General features: G+C 41.4%; 1 protein-coding gene across 1 annotated transcript in view; it reads left to right on the plus strand.

Annotated features, from left to right (window-relative positions):
• SMYD3 (SET and MYND domain containing 3) overlaps nt 1–19,445 on the plus strand; it is a 404,628-nt gene extending 385,183 nt beyond the window's left edge. The window contains exons 11-12 of the mRNA XM_086878169.1: nt 12,976–13,084; nt 18,756–19,445. Of these exons, the coding sequence (XP_086734295.1) occupies nt 12,976–13,084; nt 18,756–18,857 (211 nt within the window). The 3' untranslated portion in view covers nt 18,858–19,445. The remainder of the gene's footprint in view (nt 1–12,975; nt 13,085–18,755) is intronic.
• The last annotated feature ends 988 nt before the right edge of the window (nt 19,446–20,433 follow it).

Raw genomic sequence — 20,433 nt, forward strand, 5'->3', positions numbered from 1 at the left:
GCCATGAAAGCCAAGAGATATCTAAGCCATATTTCAGACAAATCACAAATTGACAATCAAATTGTGGTACTTTGCAAAATCAGAAGGAGCCATGACATTTTATTTTTGCTTGAGGCAAGTAAATGCCATTTTAGAATTTGATGACTGCCTCATTCTATGGATTCACATTTAATAGCAAAGGCTCAGTATGTGGTTTTTCCTGTGCCTCACAAAAGGATATTGACAGATTTCTTCTCAAGCCTGGCTCCTGTACGAATTTAGAAAGATGCCCTTTAGGCTGCAGAGATTAATGGGCATATCATAGATCAATGGATGGTTTCCTGAGGCTTTATGCACAGTATACCATTGCATGTCTTAACATGTAATTTGCAGTGCATAAAGGGAGTTTACTTTGAGACAGCTGTTAGTGGTCTAGCAGTTCCTTCAAAGATGGATATCTAGCATGTTGCACATCCAATGTTGAGCAGCTCACCTACACAGGGCTTAGCACTTTGGTTATACATAGGTAGAGACAAGCCTGGAGTGAAAAAATATTAAAATTGTGAATAAAAATACAGTAAGAGTTGGTTAGAGGGGGAAAAAGGCAGACTGTTAGGATAGAGAATACTGAAAGAAAATATAAGGGTAGGGATAGAGAAAATATGAAAGAAAGATGAAAAACTAGAAGAGGAAAACAGAGAAGAATTGTATCTGGGAAGAGGAAGAAAAGGGAATTTCTTTTTACTGTTTGAAATAGTAAGTTGTGAGACAGACTGGAGTTCTGCCTCAAACACAGCTGGTTTATGTAATGGGAAACCAAAAGTAAATATTATGCCAGAGAGCTTTAGCCAACAAAGGGGTATAACCTGGGACACAGGATGAAATAGTGGTCCACGACCCACAGATTGATTACTCTGACAGCTCTGCTGCACTTGCACAGCAGCTTGCTGGAGCTCTCCCCCATGTGCTGGCTAGTATTTGAGCTAGAACTGTGAACCTGGTCTCATTGCACAGAGGTCCACTACTGGGAACTGTGGGCCAAGTGTTACAGTCTTTCTTTAGCTCAGCGGGACCCAAATAACATTTGATAGAGAAAAATAGTACTTGACAGAGTCCACATATGGTTTTTTGCTCATTTCCCCTCCTCCATCCCCACTCATCCATAAATCAATGTGGTAATTGCCTCCATACAATCAGCTGAGAGAGAATGTGGTTGCTCACTGTTTCGTAATGTTAGACAGTTAGAAGGCATTTATTCTTGTGCTTTAGGCATGATAGTGCAGTTGTAGCTCTTCTTTTGTGCCTGCACTGCCCTCAGTGAGTCGGTTGCAGGGTAAACATTTACCAGATTGTTTCAGAGGATTCTTGTCCAAAGTGTGCTCCACCATGGGATACCTACCCATGGCCTTTAGGGAAGGGAGGTTGGACACAAAATGTCTGTGCCTCCACTGGTGCCTGGGCAAGCATCATTGTAAGGGCTGCACTAATCAAGTCTCTGTCAAGTAACTCCAAAAGATTTCCTGTGCAGCTTCCAGAGCAGATTTTTTTGGTTGTTTGACATTTTTGTTTCATTTGTTCATTTGCCTGGGGATTGGTTTGGTTTTGTTCTTCTGGTGGGCTCAAGGCCATATCCTTCAGTGACATTTTCAGCCACTGCACTTGTGGTCTGGGCCAGAGAGGTGGCCGCCCTTCCATGGCTCTCCTTAGCTGGAGTTCTCACGATGGGAGACAACATCCTTCCAACAGATCCATTATGTGTTTTTATGTAGCTGGCACTAAGCAGAAGGAAAAACAGCTAATTCTTTGGGAACTGTGGTCCTGTATATTGTGCCCTTTATTTTCAGTCTGGGAACACTTTGTTTCTGTTTTTATACAGGAGATTTATTCAATAGGTCCCTGAATGTGTTGCACCTTAGCTTAAATGAATTGTTCATCCCTTATCTTGTCCTCATCATGTGAAGACATGGATCTCTAATGACCTAACCTAGAAATTCAATCCAAAACCTCATACTGAGGGAATTTGATGCAAAGTGCCTATTGGAGAGTATCTTTCATCATACTCTCATGTCTCTAAACAAGACCTGAGTGGCTGGGCCATGTAACTGTAGCTAGGTATAATTTTGAAAATCCTCACAATCTTTTGGGTCAATAACATATAATTATAAAATAGTGGCTTGAGACCTTCCCTTTAAAATTTTTTACCTCGTGCCTGTACTGCCAAGGTACAAACATACCCATTAATCAAGGTGTACCACAAACTATCTTTCTCGAAAGATGCTTGCTTGATGAACATGTTACTTTCAATTGCAAACAGAGTTCAAGCATGCCTTGGTCATCTGAAGTATTGCACACTGTTTTCCATGCTGTGAAGAGGCACTGTGATGTGTAACCTGAAAAAAATCTCTCCTTTATATTCAGCTAGCATTTCAGGCAGCACTTTGAAGCCTGGGAGAAATTATTGCTCATGATTGCTATGCATAAAGTTCATAGCTGGTCTCCTATTTTTCTGTAAAAATACTATTTCCCCCCTCCCATTTATTCCAGATTGTTTTATTTCCTAGGAAGCTCTGGAGCAATTTACATGCCTTTTGGGCCATGCAAGAAATTCTGTAGCCAGCTGAGCAACTGGATGGAAGTTACGTGTTCTCCAGCTCAGACAGATGGTCCTGTTTAGCTGCCACATTTTAACTCTGTAGCCTACCAAGGATTTGTTATTCTTTTCAGAAAATATTGCTAATATTTTAAACTCCTACATAATCTTTCTATGGAACTCCCAAAGCTGTTCACAAACATGATAGTATTTGGCCCTCATATTAGTCTAATGAATAAAGAAATCAGTATTCTCATTTTACAGTCAGAAAAGCTGAGACATGAGGAGGAGTAAGGCTAGTTTTCTAAATGAGGCATCTGACATCAGGTAATAGAGTTCTTGTTCAGACATGCTTTATCAAGTTATGCATGAGAATTTCACTAAATTTTGCAAATGCTAATTCAGTTGTTGTTGTTGCTATTATTTTTTACAAGAGTTGTATCTAGCACTATAGACAAACTGAAATGGCAGCTGGTAAAGCATAGGCCTGACAAATTTTGAAAGGTGACAATATGGTGGGAGAAAGAAAAAAAAAAAGCACAAGAAAGGTGGGCCTGTAAAGAACCTGTGTGGTCAAGAATGAGCATGTTATCACTTTTGTGTTACAACAGACTGCTGAGGTGATTGAGATACTGGTGAGTACAGAGAAGACATTTTGCAAGAAGATGTCAGAGCTACCAGCTCTGTCCTTCCTTCTGCAGCTTGTGAACACCCATACACACTCATCTGACTTCCCCAAGCTTTGCTGACAGCAGTAGTATTTAGATGTGTGTGGCTCAGATACTGGGGGACTTGTGTCACAGCAGAGGGAATCAATTAGAGGAAAGTCATATGTGACTTGCATAAAGATCCATCAATGCTTTACGTTTTCCTGTCACTCTGTGGATGAAGAAGAGAGATCATGCAAACCTGTAGGTCTCTGATTAAGACCAAAGTCTAAACTTGCATTTCTTGTACCTGCAATCTTGTATTCTTAGCTGCATGAGATAGGGACAGTGAAGTCATTTTTCATACCATTCATCAACAGCTGGTCAGAGGTTCACTGCTGGAGGAGAAAGTGATGCCAAGATCTTTGTCACAAATTACAGTGTCTCTAGTGTACATTTCTCTTCAGCTTCTTGCTTCTCTTCCCGTGCATGTTCTCTTTAATTAGCTTTCATTTTGTTCCTTTAATGCATTTCTTCCCCTTCTTGTATTTTCTGGCATTCTCCCAATGAAATCTGTATAGCTTTTAAAATCTTTTTATAAATCCTTTGAACTAAACTATTGATCTTAATCTCTTACTCCCCTGGTTATGCAATGGTGGAGACAAGCGTGTTCCTATCTTCAGTGACAGGCCACGCTGCCATCTTTATCTGTAGAGGTGGTGAGATTAGGACAAAGAAATCCAAGAGCTACAGGATGTTTTGAAGCTCAGCCAGGACACAGAAACAATATATATAAAATATTTTCCTACTTCCATTTCATATTGGGCACCCTTTATTTCCTTAACATCTCATAATAACAGGAGGGAACATTGGACAGTTCAAACCGAGAGAGTTAGCATTTTAAGTGGATGTGTTAGACAGATCAACAGCCAAGATGAAAACTGCACTTTATCCCATTTTTTCATTTTATTGAAGTTATCATTCAAATCTTGGCAGAGAAAACATCTGGAACAATATTCATTATAATGTGACATAAATTATCATCATAAGGAATATGGCAGAATGATCAGCAGCCAGAGAGAAATAATTTCTGAGATGGATAGTTAACATTTCTAGAGAATTCAGTCAATTAAGAAGTATGATTGCTTATTTGATCATATCAGCTAAATTACTGAAACAAATAGTAATGGAACAGTATGAGATGCAGATGTGATGAAAAATATTTTGAGGCATTATTTCACAGATTTAAATCCTGAACTGTTTCCAGAGGCAGTTGTTCCACAGAAATAACAGGACATTTCTTCAGTGACAACAGAATAGAAAAAAAAGAAAACAGAAAAAAGTTGTCAGTCTGGCACAAAAGTTTCTTAACTATGGTTACCATCTCTACATTTTGTTTACAAAATACAGCAAGCCTGTTAAGCCTCTAAAACTTCATTTTCTTTCATTTGGATTGTTAGAGCCAGACAGGTAAGCAAGACAGCACAGACAAAAGACCCAGACTATGCATGAACCAAAAGCCATCCTAGAGCTCCAATGAAATCTAGGTTTAACTTTCCCAGAGATTTTATCTTGTAACATTGGAAAAACTATTTCATTTGCCTGGGCCTCCATATCTTATCTGTGCAGAACAAAGACTGTCATGCCATGCACTTTGCTGCTCAGTAGGATGAGGCTCATACATGAGCTGTGGGCATTGGTGAAAATCTCAATACTTGGGGAGTAGCCAAGAGTTCTGCCAATACAAAACAACCCAAAGAGAGAGAGAGCACATTTAAATTAGGCTGCAAAAATGTACAGCCAGGATATATTTATAAGAGTATGGATTCTTCCAAATGACCTCTGATCAGAGGTGTTAAATCTGCACATCTGTACTGATATTGCCCCAGCAGGCTCAGAAAATGATGCCAATTTTCTGCTGTTAGTTGGTTAGACCAGAAGAAGTTCCTTAGAGATAATTAGTAGTTTTGCATAGTAATCACAGAAAGTAATTTCTCCTGCTTTAGTTTGTAAGAGACTTCCCAGAATAAAATTTCTTCTAATAATGTTTTCCCATTGCTGGCAAAGCATTTTTATAATGCTCTAAGGATGTGCACTAGTGGTTTCCTCCAGGAAAACCTCCCTGCTAGTGCTGAGGAGCTGATCCCAAAATCTAAGTGAGAGAGGTCAAATCCAGGAAAAAATAGAAAGGACTGATGCCAGAATTAAACTGTTCACTGATGCTTTGATCGTCTCCATGAGGCACTGTGGTGGGCATATAAAATGGACAATAAACATTCTAGGGCAGCTGGAGTATATCAGGTCTGCCACAGGTAAAGGACTTAGTCTTCTACTCAAAAAACAATATGGCTGCAGAAGGTATTATGGGAGTTCTGAAGTACTGGACTGATTTAATCTTACCTGGTTATCCATGATAGATAGGAAGTTGTTAAGAAAAAAAAAAAAAAAGAGAGGGGGAAAGAGAAAGAAAAAACAGAAAGAATAATAGGTATACGTTATTATTGTTATTATTATTATTCCAATAAAAAACGTGATATTAACATGAAAGCCAGGCCAGTATTTTTTTACAGGTTCTCACAGTAACCCCTAAATATTTTACACAGGTTAATACAGATATAGTGCCCTTAAAAATTTCAAGGTTCCAACCAGACTTCTAATATTTATTGAAAACAGCCAGTATCAACGACATTCCCATTTTCTCCAAAAATAACACTGCAGCCTTGTTCATTCCAGGCAAAACTCTTGCACAGGGCTCATGCTCATCAAAAAATAAAACAGTGACCAAATTATGTATAAAGCTGCTTAAGATTATTTTCTATAAATAGAGCATTTCTTCTTAAGCACTACTTTAGCCCCAAATTGTTGGGTTTAGAGCAAGAATTGCTAGGTGAAATTCTGTGCAGATCAGACTGAACAGCACCTTTGACTTAAAGATCTGTAAACTCCTAAATGAGTAGACAATTTACCTGTCTTATGTTCCTGGTGCATGTGATTTCTTTGACTATTTCATACTTTTTAGCACAAATAAAAATTTGTCCTTATTTTCTTCCTAAAAATATCTACCACAGTTCTCATGTGTAGAACCCATTCAGCTTCCCAGCCAAGTAGTAAAAATAATATGTGAATTAGTTGACCAGTTTCACACCACTGACTAAAGAAAAAAAAACAAGTAACTGGACAACATAAAACACTAGGCTTCAGTTCAGTGAACAGCTTTAATGAATGTACTCAAATACTTAGGAGTTCAGAAATCAAGGACAAGTCAGGGAAAGAAGAGAAGGTTGAATTTATTGGGTGCTGTATTTGTGGTGCACATTTCTGTTGTGAAGCTGATACTGTCCTCTTTGCATTCTCCTCACTGCCATTGCTGAAGCTCTGGAGCCTGTGTTGTTTGGGCTCCTGAAACTGCTTTATGTCTTTTATGCTGTCATATTTACTTGCACTGAAAGTGAAAACCAGTTTACACTTACTATAGCATCACCTTTTACATGTCAGCGTAGTAAAGAGACTTGTAACATTTCCATTTCAAACCTTTATTTCAGGTTTTATAATTCCTCCTGCTTATAATTACATCAGGCTGAAGACAGCAGTATAAATGTTAGCCCTACAGACAGATCTGCAAGGAATGGTAGACATCTATTTTAAAATATGAGTCATCAGAAAAATGCAATGATTTTGCGTATTCTTTTTTTTATAAAAATACTAGGCTTTAATTCACGAGAGCTAAATTCACAATTCACTAAAGCTCTGACTTTTTACCTTGTAATTTGAGATAAGTTGAGTGGAATTCATGGAACTACATTATTAAGACATAGAAGGAATTGGCTAAATTTTGTCAAGGGTTATGGTTTTTACACTGTTTACACAACAGATTGCTTCAAGAGATTCAGAGCTAATACATAGAATGAAGAGAAAAATGCTTTATAAAGTATATGATTACTGTCTGCTCTGGGGGTTAGTCAAGGCAAACCTTGAGGCTGAATTACCAAGAGGAGTAGTGGATTTCCTTAGGAAAAGCTACTGTTTTACATAGTACAGGCCATTTCTTTGCTGAATGAAAATTGGTATCCTTGTATGTTGTGAATGAAATGCAGGAACTGCTGCTGCTGGGAACAGTGAAGCACTGGTGCAAGCTACCTGAAGACTGGGAAATAGCTTTCATTTGTGGTTTTGAATAGTTAGCTAGGTGGTGACTTCTTTGCCTCACTGGTCATTTATGAAGTCTCCCAGGCATATCCCAGGATAAGGGTTGAACCAGGGATTATCTGAGAGCATGTGACCCCTACTGTTCCATCAGACCAGATGGCTACCTCCAGAGCAGGCACTGAGGGCAGCTGGCAGCCTGCTCCCTATTGTCTGTGCAAGGTTGAGACCATCAGGGAGCCAGCATGCAGGTTAGGGTGTTATGGCCCAGGTGAGCAGAGAGCTGGACAGGTAAAACATCCTGGCTGGGTGGTGTGGTGAGAGGACATGGTTGTTGGGTTGTACCCTGTTTGATGCCAGGAACAGCAGGGGTACCACAGGGTCTGTCCTGGGACTCATCCTGTTTAACTCCATCTTCAATGACCTGGAGGAGGCAACAGAAGGCATTTCTGTGGGGTTTCCAGATGACACCATGATGCTGCTCTTGGCCGCACCGGAGCTCCGGGCCAGCTCTATGGTGCCACGCCGGCACGGGCAGTCGCCAGGAGTCAGGAACTGCAGGGGAAAGGTGATCCCACTGCAGAACCTTCAGAGCACCGAATCCTGCCGGGCTCTGACACATCAGGCGTCATGGGTGGTAGCAAAAGGAAGGAGGAGACTCACTCGGCTGTACTTCCCAGGAACAGATTTATTCAGGAGAAGGGTATGAGCACAAGGGTCTGGGCTGGGAGAAATTAGGACCGAAGAGAGCCCCGAGCACCTCTGTGCACTGGGTTTTATCTCAGGGGTGGGCACAGTCCAGAGTCCAATGGGAGCTCACAGAGGGAGGGGTAAGGGGAGGAGGTTACAGTATCAGGGACCAATGGGGATACAAAGAAGGTGGGAACATAACAACCAATAACGTGTCAAGGAAGGGATGATGTACATGGAAGGAGCTGGAAGGAGAGGTGGGGTTTACAGTGATGGATGGGGAGATGGGGCAGGGTAAAGGTGATCGACGGGGAACATTCAGGAAAAGTGGGAGGGGTTTACATAACAGACAAATGGAACCAACCAAAGCAGTAAATGGGGGAGAACCAGGAACATACCAAACAGATGAAATACTAACAATTTTAACAGAACTGAATAAACATACAACAACACCATGCTGGGGGGACCAGCTGACAGGCAGGAGGGTAAGCTGGAGGAACAGGCCAGCACGGATGCTGTTGGGCATAGATGGGAACAAAGCTGTGCTGCCTCATAAAAGCGGAGGATGTAGTACAAAGTGTACAGCTCTTTGTCAGCCTCCTCCAGCTGTCTTGTTTGCAGTGCAGATTTACTTGTTAGTTGTGTTTTGTTTAATCTCTCTTTGCAGATAATCTACTGGGCATTGACCAGTGCCAAGGGCAAGGAAGCATCACTCCACAGAACTATGCTTACTTCATCTTTCACTATGTTACTGTTTCCCTTCTTGTCCCTCAGGCCCTCATAAATCTCGTAAAACCCTTTCCAGATTGAAATCCTACTCTTCCCAAGCTGTAACGTGTTTTACAGCATGTATTTTTCTATAGTTATCTTGGTCTCTTGTTGACAGTCTTTAGGTATCAGCTCCTTGGCTGGTAAATATCTTCCTTATTCTTAAATCTATCCACTTGATTTTGTTCAGAGCAATGCATGGGGATAATAAATTGGTCCACAAATGCCTGACACTGCAGGCACTGTTCTTTCTGTCACACCAGCGTTTCATAATACTGAATCCTGGGAATGTCTTGAAGAAGCCATCAGCTTTTTCCCCACTTGCACATCTCCTAGAAGAGATGCAAGCTGCCTAGATTGCTCTAGTAAACACACTCAATGGATGTCCTTCCATAAACAGTGTTCCAATAGTTTAATAGATTTATTCCAGAATATGAAAATAAACAGTTGTTTCAAATGCCAGTTTTAAGACTTGCAAAATGGAACTATGTACATTCATAAGATGAGAGCATAAATCAGCTCAGTAAAACAGCTTTGTAAATATTTATGAGCACAGGGCTCCTCATTTCACACATTTTACTCCTTCTCTGTCCTCATTTTAAGCTTTCACTTGCTTTAGTTTATGGCTGGTAATTTGAACTGAGTACCTGACATTGCTAAATTGCTGTCTGTTTTCCCTGGTACTGCATATACCACAATCCCAGACCTCTAGTGACTGCAGGTGTATGATCTATAGAAAGAAACACATTTGTGTGGAAGGGCATATTCTGAATTCTGATGGACCCACATTGTGTTGTGTGAAGTTTGGCAGGCACCACATTGATGAACTAAAGCACAGCCTGGAGTTTTCTGCTTGAGCTGCCACCCTCGTTTGGCTGTAGGAGAGGCAGGACCCACATTTCCTCTTTGTGTTGGTATCAGAGTGGGGCTGGTTATTCAGAAGGGTGAGGAAAGGAAGATTAAAAAGATGGTTGATAGGATGAAAGATAAAGGTGTGGAATGACAGAGATGTGAAGTGGCTGTGAAAGAACAGTGGCAAAAGAATCAGAGCTGTCAGGATACAGCAGAAACAGTCTAATGGGGCCTACAGAGATGGGTTATCATCTCATGCAAAAATCTTTGTCTCCCTGACACCTTCTCCTGTGGCCATGATCCTTCCCCAGGCATCCTGGCCCTTTGGTGGCACAGAGGAGAGGAAATTACATTTTTACTCCTTCCTTTGGAGCAGTCACAGCAGTCACAGAGGAGAGCAGAAGGATGCAATCATATAGACATTTTCATATCAATTTTTACAAAGGTGTGCATGTGCTCATTATTTCCATTTGTGTCTATGTTAGTGTTGGAATTTCTATTACTCCTCATTAATTCACACCAAAATCTCTGCATTTTCTTCCTATTTCACTAGTATCAGATAGCACCATGTTAATATAACAATCAGAAACAAATTCTAAAAATAAACCTACTGATAATTTCCTAGTGCTTGCTTGACCAGACCCTTGAAGTTCTTGAATGGTCAGTTTGGACTGAGATAAGTGCTATCATTTTTCTTCTCTCTTGTCTGCCAGCTTTTCAGCCTTTTTGAACAGCAACCCACAAGGGGGCTGAGCAGGAGGTGCTTGTGGCAATTCAGGATGGGTTATTCTCACTGAGGAATTGGCTTCTGCTGTTCCATAAGAGGCTTTGGCAGATCAAAAGCTGTTGCTGCTGAGATCCTGCCAGGCATGCTTTCCATGTATTTCTGTATGTCTTCACTAAAACTGTGTAGGATGAGTGGAATAGGGGAATTCGGGTACAAAAACATTTTTCATTATGTTTACACATCCTAATTAGGGATTTATAAGGAAGCCAGATATGCTGCCATTTAAACAATTACTTGTATTTAATTGTGTTTGCATTTTCATTCATGAAATATAACAGAAAAAGATAACTTATTAATCTGCATGCACTTATCAGATGATTTCTGTACATTGTACAAATTTACCTCATTTAATGTCTTAGCATGCATTTAATCATACTTGTGCAGATTTAAGTGTCTTCCTGACTGCAGTGGTATCATTCATTAACAGTTACCCTGAACTCTGATGATCATAGGTTTGGTATAAACACAAAAAAATATTATCTTTGAAAAGTAGATTTTGGAAAGTTTATTGGTGATTCTTCCTGAAGTTGCGACTCATTTTGTATTCTTAGACACTGCTGGTATACTTGAGGAAATAAAATGCTCTTTGATCAAGTAGGATGTTTGTCTTTGGTGAGTTGTGCTTAAGGCTTTTGTTCTTTCATTTGCATAGTCTGGAGTCACTGTCATTCCCCAGGGATCAGTGCTGGGTCCATTCTGATTCAGCTTGTTTTTCAGTGGCATAGGAGGCACCCGCAGCCGGTTTGCTGATGGCACCAAACTGGGGGAGTGGCCGATACACCTGGAGGCTCTGCTGCCACTCAGCAGGACCTCAGTAGGCTGGAGAATTGGCCAGAGAGAAACCTGGTGAGGTCCAACAAGGGCAAGTGCAGGGTCCTGCACCTGGGGAGGAATGACCCCAAGTGCCTGCACAGCCTGGGGACTGACCCACTGGAGAGCAGCTCTGCGGAGAAGGACTGGGGGTACCGGTGGGTGACAAGTTGTCCATGGGCCAGCAGTGCCCTTATGGCCAGGAGGGCCAAGGGTGTCCTGGCATGCATCAGGAGCAGTGTGGCCAGCAGATGGAGGGAGATGATCCTGCCCCTCTATTCAGCCCTGGTGCAGCCACTTATGGAATACTGTGTCCAGTTCTGGGCTCCTCAGCACAAGAAAGACAAGGAGCTACTGGAGAGGGTCCAATAGAAGCCACAAGAACAATGTGGGGTCTGGAGCATCTCTTATGAGGAGAGACTGTGAGAGCTGGGCCTGTTCAGTCTGGAGAAGACTGAGAAGGATCTCATTAATGCATTTAAACCTCTCAAAGGAGAGTGCCAAGAGCGTGGTGCCAAACTCCTTTCAGTGGTGCCCAGTGAGAGGGTAAGGAGCACTGGCCATAGAATAAAACATGAGGAAGAACTTCTTTCCACTGAAGCTGGCAGAGCACTGGAACAGGCCACCCAAGGAAGTCATAGATTCTCCGTCTGGAGACACTCAAAATCCACCTGGATGAGTTCCCTTGTTACCTGCTCTAGGTGACCCTGCCTTGACAGGAGGGTTGTACTGGGTGATCTCCAGCATCTCTTCCAACCCTAACTATTCTGTGATTCTGGGATAGTTAGTCCAAAATATATATAAGGTCTTTCATAAGTAACTTAACTTCCAAGTGTGTCCCTTTACCTCATGTTTCCTGATGGCCAGTTCCAGGCAAGTTACATCCATGGCTTTCTGCAGCTCCCAAGTTGCTTTTTCAAGATAGCATGATCTGCACATCCAGAACATAGGGCTGGGGTGCAAATCCACATATGATGAGCCAAGGGCCAGTGGAATTTAAAAATGTGGAGCAGCCACCATGAACATTTCAAGAGCATCTTGAGAGCAATTAATGATGATACCACTCTCCATGTACTTCCTCGAAAAAAGAAAGCATCGTTCTGGTTTTTTTTAAATAGAACCTCTGCTTCTGTGAACTTAATTAAGGACAGGAATGTTTCCTCATACTAGCAGGTACCTTGTGTAGATGAACAAGACAAGTCTGAGATGTTTCCTTTAATGTGCAGAACCTGCTCTGTTTATGCAACAGGGAGCAGCATCAAACCCTCAGAAGCAGTGGTAATGACACTTGCATACCTGCTTTCACTGCAGTCCCACTCCTTCATCTTGGACAGTCCAGGACTGGGTTCCCTGATGAAGCTTCCTCTTAAAATTATGCCTCTCCAGAGACCTGAGATTGTCAAGGACCTCTGTTTGCAACACTAAGTACAGTAAATGCTATTGTATTATCCAAGAGTAGCAAATTAAATAATCCTGCTCCTGTCACTTTCTAACAGGATAATGTTAAAGGCATTCCTCTGGGATGGAGAGTAATAATTTGCTAATTCCCCTCAGTATTTCATGCTTCTCAGTATTGCGGCTAATTTTCTCTGAGTATCTTATTAACATTCACAATGACTTTGCAGTCCCACCCTAATAGCTCTCCGCAGAGGCAGTGACTGTGAAGGTGAGAGCTGACAGTGACACATTTTCCTCCTGTTTCTCTACAGCCTATATTACCCTGGTTTCCATCCACTGAGAGCTGTCCAGCTGATGCGAGTGGGCAAACTGCAGTACAGTCAAGGCATGTTTCCTCAGGCACTGGAAACCTTGAAACAGGTCAGTATGGTGAAATAGTTTTTCTCCATCCTCCTCCCTTGCTTCCCACAAAACTGCTGTGTGACTCCCCCCTCATGCCTTTGGATACTCCTCACCACTTCTTCCATCAGTGGTGTTTCCCCAGGCTGCAGCTGGGTGTGGTGATGGGTCACTCTTGCCCAGCACAGCATTTCAGGCACTGACATTCTCCAGCATCAGTCACAGCTAATTATGGTTTGATAGCTCAGAGGTGCCTGGATGAAAAATTACTGTTAGATCTGAAGAGATAAAATTATCTCAGTACTTCATATGTTCCTTATTCCCATAACAAAATAATTCTGAGAACACTGAAAGCATAGGGCCAGGAGGAGAGCTGCAGTTTCTACCCTCCTTATTCCCTATCAGGCTCTTTGATTTCAGGCTGGAAAACTTGGTCTTTTATGTGTGTATTTTATTCTGAGCCACAATGAAATCAACAGGCATGTTTCTTGATCCCTCGTATTTCTTATCATTCATCATCTTTGATCTGGTCTTGCAGCTATGCTTTGTTAGTTACATTTCAGCTTTAAGTCATCCCTCTTGTACCTGAGCTGACTTTTATATTCATTTCCTTGTACCTCAGGCTCTTATTTGTCCTACTGTTATATTGCTGATAGTATAATCTTAAATATATTAAATAATCCCTTTCCATGTTCAACATGTCCTCAGGATGCAGAATCTTGCATCCCATCTCAAGCCCTCAATCACTCCTGGGGTGCTTTGCTCCCCCTGGAAGATGCGCTGCCTCTGGTTTTCCTCAAAAAGGTTTTATTCTCTTATGTTACTGATTGTCCAGTGATCAGCTTGCCCTGAGGACACTACATGCTCCATGTGGTTCCCTGTCTCCACTCACCTCCAGTTCCTGACACAGCTCCTTGTTGCCTTTGACGTGTGCTGCCAAAAGCCACCTGGCCCAGCTACTTGCCTGGGCAGGAGCAGGCCCAGTTTCTGGCACCAGTGTTGGAAAGAAGTGAAGAATTTGGCTCTACATTCCCTTTGATTAATGTCCATGCTATATGAAGTGATTTGTGGCAAAAAGTTAGGGCAGCTGCTTGGGATAGAAGGGGATGGGTGTCTCCACTGCAGGTGGGGAGAAGTGCTTTTCCACTCCTGACCAGGTCTCCTATAAAGATAATATCAGAATTACTCTCTAGGTATTAGTATTTTATACTTAACCTTTTCTTCAACCCTGATATCTCTTTGGTTTTAATATCTTATTAATCTTTTACATGATTTATGATGCAAGCTGAATTACTGATAATTTTCATATGTTGAAGTAATAAATTAGTGTTTAATATGATGCCACTCTTGCTAAGTCTTGGTAAAACTTATATCTTCACTTTATATATTTTACTTAAATTATAGCCAATTCCAATCATTATAAAGCAGACAGAAGAGTAATAAATTCTATTTTTATGCATTATTCAGAAGTATGTCATATATCTGTCATGTGCCAGGTAATCCCTCTGCTCTTTCCCCCAAAATATCTATAATTTCCAGACATTCAGACTTTCCCTTTTAGCAGCGGAATGAGACTCCAGTCAGAGGAGCTTCTGTTTTCATTGACACTGCTACAATTTTATCAACAGGCATTGTTCTAATTGCATTTCTAATGTGGTACTGCATTAGATTAAACTGGAGTGAATTCCCCTAGAGACAAATCTAGTCAGTGCTTCACTGCTAGTCAGTGAAGGTGGACATTGCAATGGGGTTTATACGTTCTTGCTGAAGAAGCTGCCCATTACAAGCCAGATTGCAATGATCTATGATCCTTTGGAAACTGAGCAATGCCTAACACAGAAACCTTTTCCAGGCTTGACCTCCTCGTTCTCTGCAAAGGGACATTAAGGTGCTGCTTGCCCTTCTGCATCATACTTCAGTGAGTCTCTAGGAGAGGCTCCAAGCCTTGCTCCACAAGGGCACAGTAAGTGCTTTACAACTGAGGTGTAGAATCCTGTCATGGCTTTGCCTATTCCCTATCCAGCCTCCCCTTTTTCACCCAAGTGTGGGACAAGGAGAGACTGAGCTCCCACTCCCTGGGAGCACAGCTGAGAGAAGGAAAAGCTTCTTGTCATCCTGTTTCTCCATGTAACTTCTTCAGATGAGCTCTGCAACTGATTCACTTCCTTGCTGTCTACACCGGAACAAATTAGAGGAAGATGTAATTCCCAGTTTGTTGTGACTAAAGGATGTGATTCCTAATATTACTCAGATAATGTCCTAGAGTTATATGAGAACACAATTTGCCCCTTTGTGATTAGATGTGTCAACAGAGCATGCCACATGCTCAGAGCAGAAACTCGATTACCTTCTCTGCTTCATTACTCTTCTTAATACACTCTGACACTGAATAGCAGCACCCTGTTGGAACCCTCGTCAGACTAATTTCACTGTGGCATTAAGAAGGATATGGAAGGTGCAGAGGAATTGGGATCTGAGTGGAATTCACCTCACATATAAATCCTGTTTAATCAGGCACAGCCTCAGAGCTGCTGGGGATTGACAGCCTCTCTGCAGTAGATACATTCTCTGTTAAGACCAGCAGATCTTCACACTTGGCTCTGCAGCCCAGACCTCACTGTTGCTCTCTGTGCCACAGAAAAATGAATCATGATCATAACCACCTTGCTCTTGGGGCCCTATGGGTTTAGCTCTCTGCCCTGCACACCCAAAAGAAGGCTTACATAATGTGGAGGGCTTTATGTTGCCCACTAGAAAGAAATCACCCCCTAAACTTATATTGGGCCATGCAGAATCTTATTTGCTAGATTTGAAATAGAAGTTTTACAGAGAGGCGATACTCTTCTGGAATAAAAACTGAAGGTAGCCCCTGGTTTATTTTAAAATTTATTTACAAATATATGAAAGACATAATAGAGAACAGATTGAATTATAGATCTGGAAAGCATTTGTCAGCAAAAGACAGGAATTGGAGCCCACTCTAAAAAACAATTTGAAGAGCCTGACATGGCATGGTCATGGGAGTACTTTTGTCCCACATGAGCTGATGGGTACGGCTGTCTTGTCTCATGACCACCTACAACAGGTAATGTACAACTTCCTTTCTTTAGAAATCCCTGTTGTGGAGGCAAAAAGCATAGGAATTGGGGTAAAATCCTTCCCAGGTCTCACAGGATCACTGAAGAAATCACTTCTGTAGGTGTTTGCTTCAAACACTGTGTTGTTTCCCAGCTGTTGTTGATAGTATTCCTGTGCCTGCTTTAATAACTTGTCCCCTTCAATCAACAGACAGAAAACCACAGATACTTCCTCTGAAATACTAGCCCACACTTTGTGCCACTCTGGCACATGGCTAATTGCTCCCTGCTTTCCATGTGACAGAGCTGTGCCATCCTGCATCTGCCAGGGTTCCCCTCAGCCATGGCCATGGGTCCCATCCCCACACAAATCAGGCACAAACACCTGCACTGCTCCTCATTCATGGAGCAGCAGCTGTACCTCTGATCTAATGGGATTTATGCTCTTAAGGGAGACAGGGTGTGGCCCTGATGACACCGTGGCCTACCTTGCAGCTTTTCATAATCAGACTTGCTCTGTTGAGGGAGACCACGCAGAGCACGTGAAACAGCTCACCTCATCTCTGCTGGGTGAGCTGTGGGATTGAGGAGAGCAGGGAGTGGGCAGAGAGCCCACGTGTTCCTACTTCTGTCCAGTAAAACAATTCCTTGCACTGGAGCTGAAATTATCCCCAGTTTTGCACTGACCTTTACCAAAACAGCTACATAAGATAATAGCAGTTGAATTTAGGGATTACACAAGTCATGGCTGTTCTAACTTGGATGCAACTGGTTCTGACTTGTACAGCAGTGTGTGAGATGGTACATTGCATAAGAATTATTTATTTCCTCCAAGGAAACAAAAGGATAAAGACTGAATGATTTTGTCTGGCATACTTAGGAAAGAAAAGAAGTGGAAATAAAATGTTGGGAGGTGGGAGAAAGGCAGAAATGGTAGCATTAACTCAAGATTAAGTTTGATATTAAGGATTAGTGGCTTTTAATGGAGGTATATATATACAGACATCTCTGGCTATGCAACTCAGGGTGTCAGGGTCCAAGTCTATCACTATGAGCCTGACCTCTATCCTGTAGTGGGGCTGAAGATCCAGGTCAGCTGCCTCAGGACTATCACTCAGATGTATCCTGATGTGCAGCTCTTAGCATACATCATTCACAATAAATCAGCTTTCTGGGACAGGGCATGCGAGTGTGCACCATTGTGTCAGGATCCAGGGCCAATTCAGTCGGCCACTTTGCTCTAGAGTGATCCTCTCCCCTCCTAGTTACCATCAGTGCAGCTGCATGTTTAAAAAAAAAAATTGTATTTCTGATTTTGTTTCACATTTCTTTGCCATTTCTAAAGCGATTAAAGTATTTCCATCGTTCTTTTTAACTGAGTATATTTTTTCATTTAGTAGTAAGTCATTGTGGTAGCTTAAAACATATTTGACTCTTTTTAGAGCTCCTTGCTCACTATGGGTAGTTTTGACTGATATTTCAACTTGTTCTTGCAGTCTCATGCTTCTTCCCTATTTTAAAAATTAGTGAATTTGAAGCAAAAATAAACTGTGCTGGAATTTCCATATGCTTGCCAGTCTCTATAATTTGGAAGTAGGCTTTAATTCATTCCACAAAAATATATATTTATTTTTATCTATCAAATTTAAATGAGGCCACTTCCTCAACAGTTCTTCCCCAAAACATATTTTCTCTTCAATTCAAATCAAATTTAGCTGAATTTTGTCAGCTAACTGGACAAGGAACCTTTTGAAACACAGGCTGCATTTAGTTTTTTGCAATTCTTCAGTTTAGGACTATGAAAAATCTGTGATCTTTCCGCTTGCCTGTACACTACTAGCTCCCTTGTTCTATCTTCAGAAGTGCTGAATCAGCTTCCATCTAGGACTTCCCTCCTTTCAGGAGGAATTTAATAGAAGAAGCAGAAATGCCATATGAAAAGTGATGATCTAAACACGAGCTGGGCAAAGAGCATTGCAGACATGTCAGTGGCAGGAAATCAGCAACACTGCAGGCAATATCAGCAAGAGTAAATTAGCCCAGCAGTAGAAGGTGACAAGCACATAGAGAGAATAATCTCTGGGAAATGCAGCAAAGACCTATTTCCCTCCATGCCTTTTCACAGTGAAACTATTAATGTACTCTTTTGTTTGATGCTATGTATAGTTGCTCCTGATAAAGTTAAGGTACTTTATTCCATGGGTTAAGCATTAAATCCATTTCTATTTTTACAGGACTTTCAGGTTCCTAACATCATGAACATCACAGTCATCTTTTAAATAGTGTATCAAAACCTTGGGTGTTGTAGTTGACCAATCTTGAGATGGCCTTCATGTCTCAAAAGTGAAGAAGTATCTCTCTCTGCTATTCCAAACATCCAGTTGTGCAATATATTTGTGGATATTAACACCTAAAAATAATGTGTCAGTGCCTCCTTCTTGGTCAGAGATAAATCATTGGGATACCTCATTCCTATTTCAGCCATGTCACAAATTCAAGCCCCCAGGTGCCAGCCACTTGAGGACCAGCATTTATATCCCACCCTGCTCCAGGGCCCAGCCCCTCTGCATGGTCTGCACAATGAGTAACATGTCCCTTTCTGTTCTTTCTTAAAGGCCTATAACATTATGAAGGTGACCCATGGGACAGATCACAGCCTGATGAAAGTCTTGATGGAAATAAAGGAAGAGTGTGATGCCATGATGAGACTACAGTGAGGATAATCTCTAGTCTGGGAAACAAAACATTCAAGGACAGAGAAAACGTTTTTATTTCATTGTGAAGCTTCTCAAAGGTCTTAGTGTCTTTTCTTTAGATCCTATTTGCTTTGCAAAAAGGTTTAGTATTGGTTTTGCTGTGTGGACTGAATTGAGTTGGTGTTTGGCAGAATTCATGTAATTTTCAGATTTTTTGTCATCAATCATCAGTCTTATTGACAATAACTAACAAAAGCTAATTATTTGATTGTAAGTATTGGGAAATACGTACAGAGTCTTCATCAGTTACAAAGTGATCTAATTCCACTGTTATCAGCAGTCAATTTTTAATATCAATTTATGCCAGCAATTAGGAATCTCTTGCCAGACACATTATAAATTAAGACAATATGCTTTTTTCCCTTTGCCTTTCCCTTTGGTATGGTTTCCAAAAGCCTGGTCTAGTGCTCTTTGACATCCAGTAAGTTTCCCAATGAGGAATGAGATTTTCTTCCCTCCCAATAGATATGCAGGGCTTTGTATCTCTTCTTCTTCTTCCATTTCGTACCTTAAAATGCATTAAATAAAAAATTTTATTAAAAGTAGAAATTGCTTACTCTGCTTTCTCCCCATTTTACCAGTTTCAAGAGCTTCTTACTTCATTACAGTTTTAAAAAGAGATGTTTTGACCTGCAAGCTCAGTGCTGTGGCTTCTAGACCTTTCTCATTCTGTGGGGTTTGAATGTCACATCCCCAAAGAGAGAAGCCCAGAGATCTACATTGTCATCCCTGGGGAAGACAAGGATGTCTTGGAAAGCACAGGCACGCTATTTCCCCATGCTCATCAGCAAAAGACTTGCTCTTGCCAGAGCTGTTGACTTCCACTTTTAACACAGAAACAAATATTAACAAAAGCCAATATTTATGAGGGACATTGAAACTTAAATAATTTAAGGCCTTTGAAAGTATTGCTTCAGGTGTGTCACTCCTCTAACAATTTATTGCTGCTACTCCAGCCATGACTGTTACTTCATTAATCCATCGTTGTTGTAAAGTCAGGCTTTTTTCACACCAGTAACCTGACACTATTAATTATTACAAGATGAGAACACATTTAAAAAGAAAATGAACACTCTGGGCGTAATTTACCGCCACGGCACACGAATGCCAGTGCTGAGGAAGATATCTCCTTCCAAGACGTTTGAATTTGTTCCAGCGTTTGGGGCGTTCGCTTGCCCGGCAGTAATGTGCAAGCAATAACCTCTGAAATGCAGTGCACTGCTGGAGTATGCATCATGGCTTGCTGCCAGAGGCCAGCTCGCATCAGCCACCCAAGAAGTGCTGTAATCCTCACAGAAATTCACTGCTTGGTTGGGTCTTCCTGCTGTTACAAAAAGGAAATTGTCTGGGGGAAAAGGTCAGACCTTTGCATTTATTGGGAGTTCTGACAAAGTACTGATGGACAACCAGTCTTCAAAACCTATTTTCTGGTTTTAAATGGGCACTGCATATCAGAATTTATGTGATTTTTGTGTAAAGATGATGCTTATGTTATTTCATGTTTATATATCTGGTAGTAAGATTTGCAAATGTTGGG

Source organism: Cyanistes caeruleus, chromosome 2, assembly GCF_971803275.1.
Source record: "Cyanistes caeruleus chromosome 2, bCyaCae1.hap1.1, whole genome shotgun sequence".
In the NCBI taxonomy this organism is placed as follows: domain Eukaryota; kingdom Metazoa; phylum Chordata; class Aves; order Passeriformes; family Paridae; genus Cyanistes; species Cyanistes caeruleus.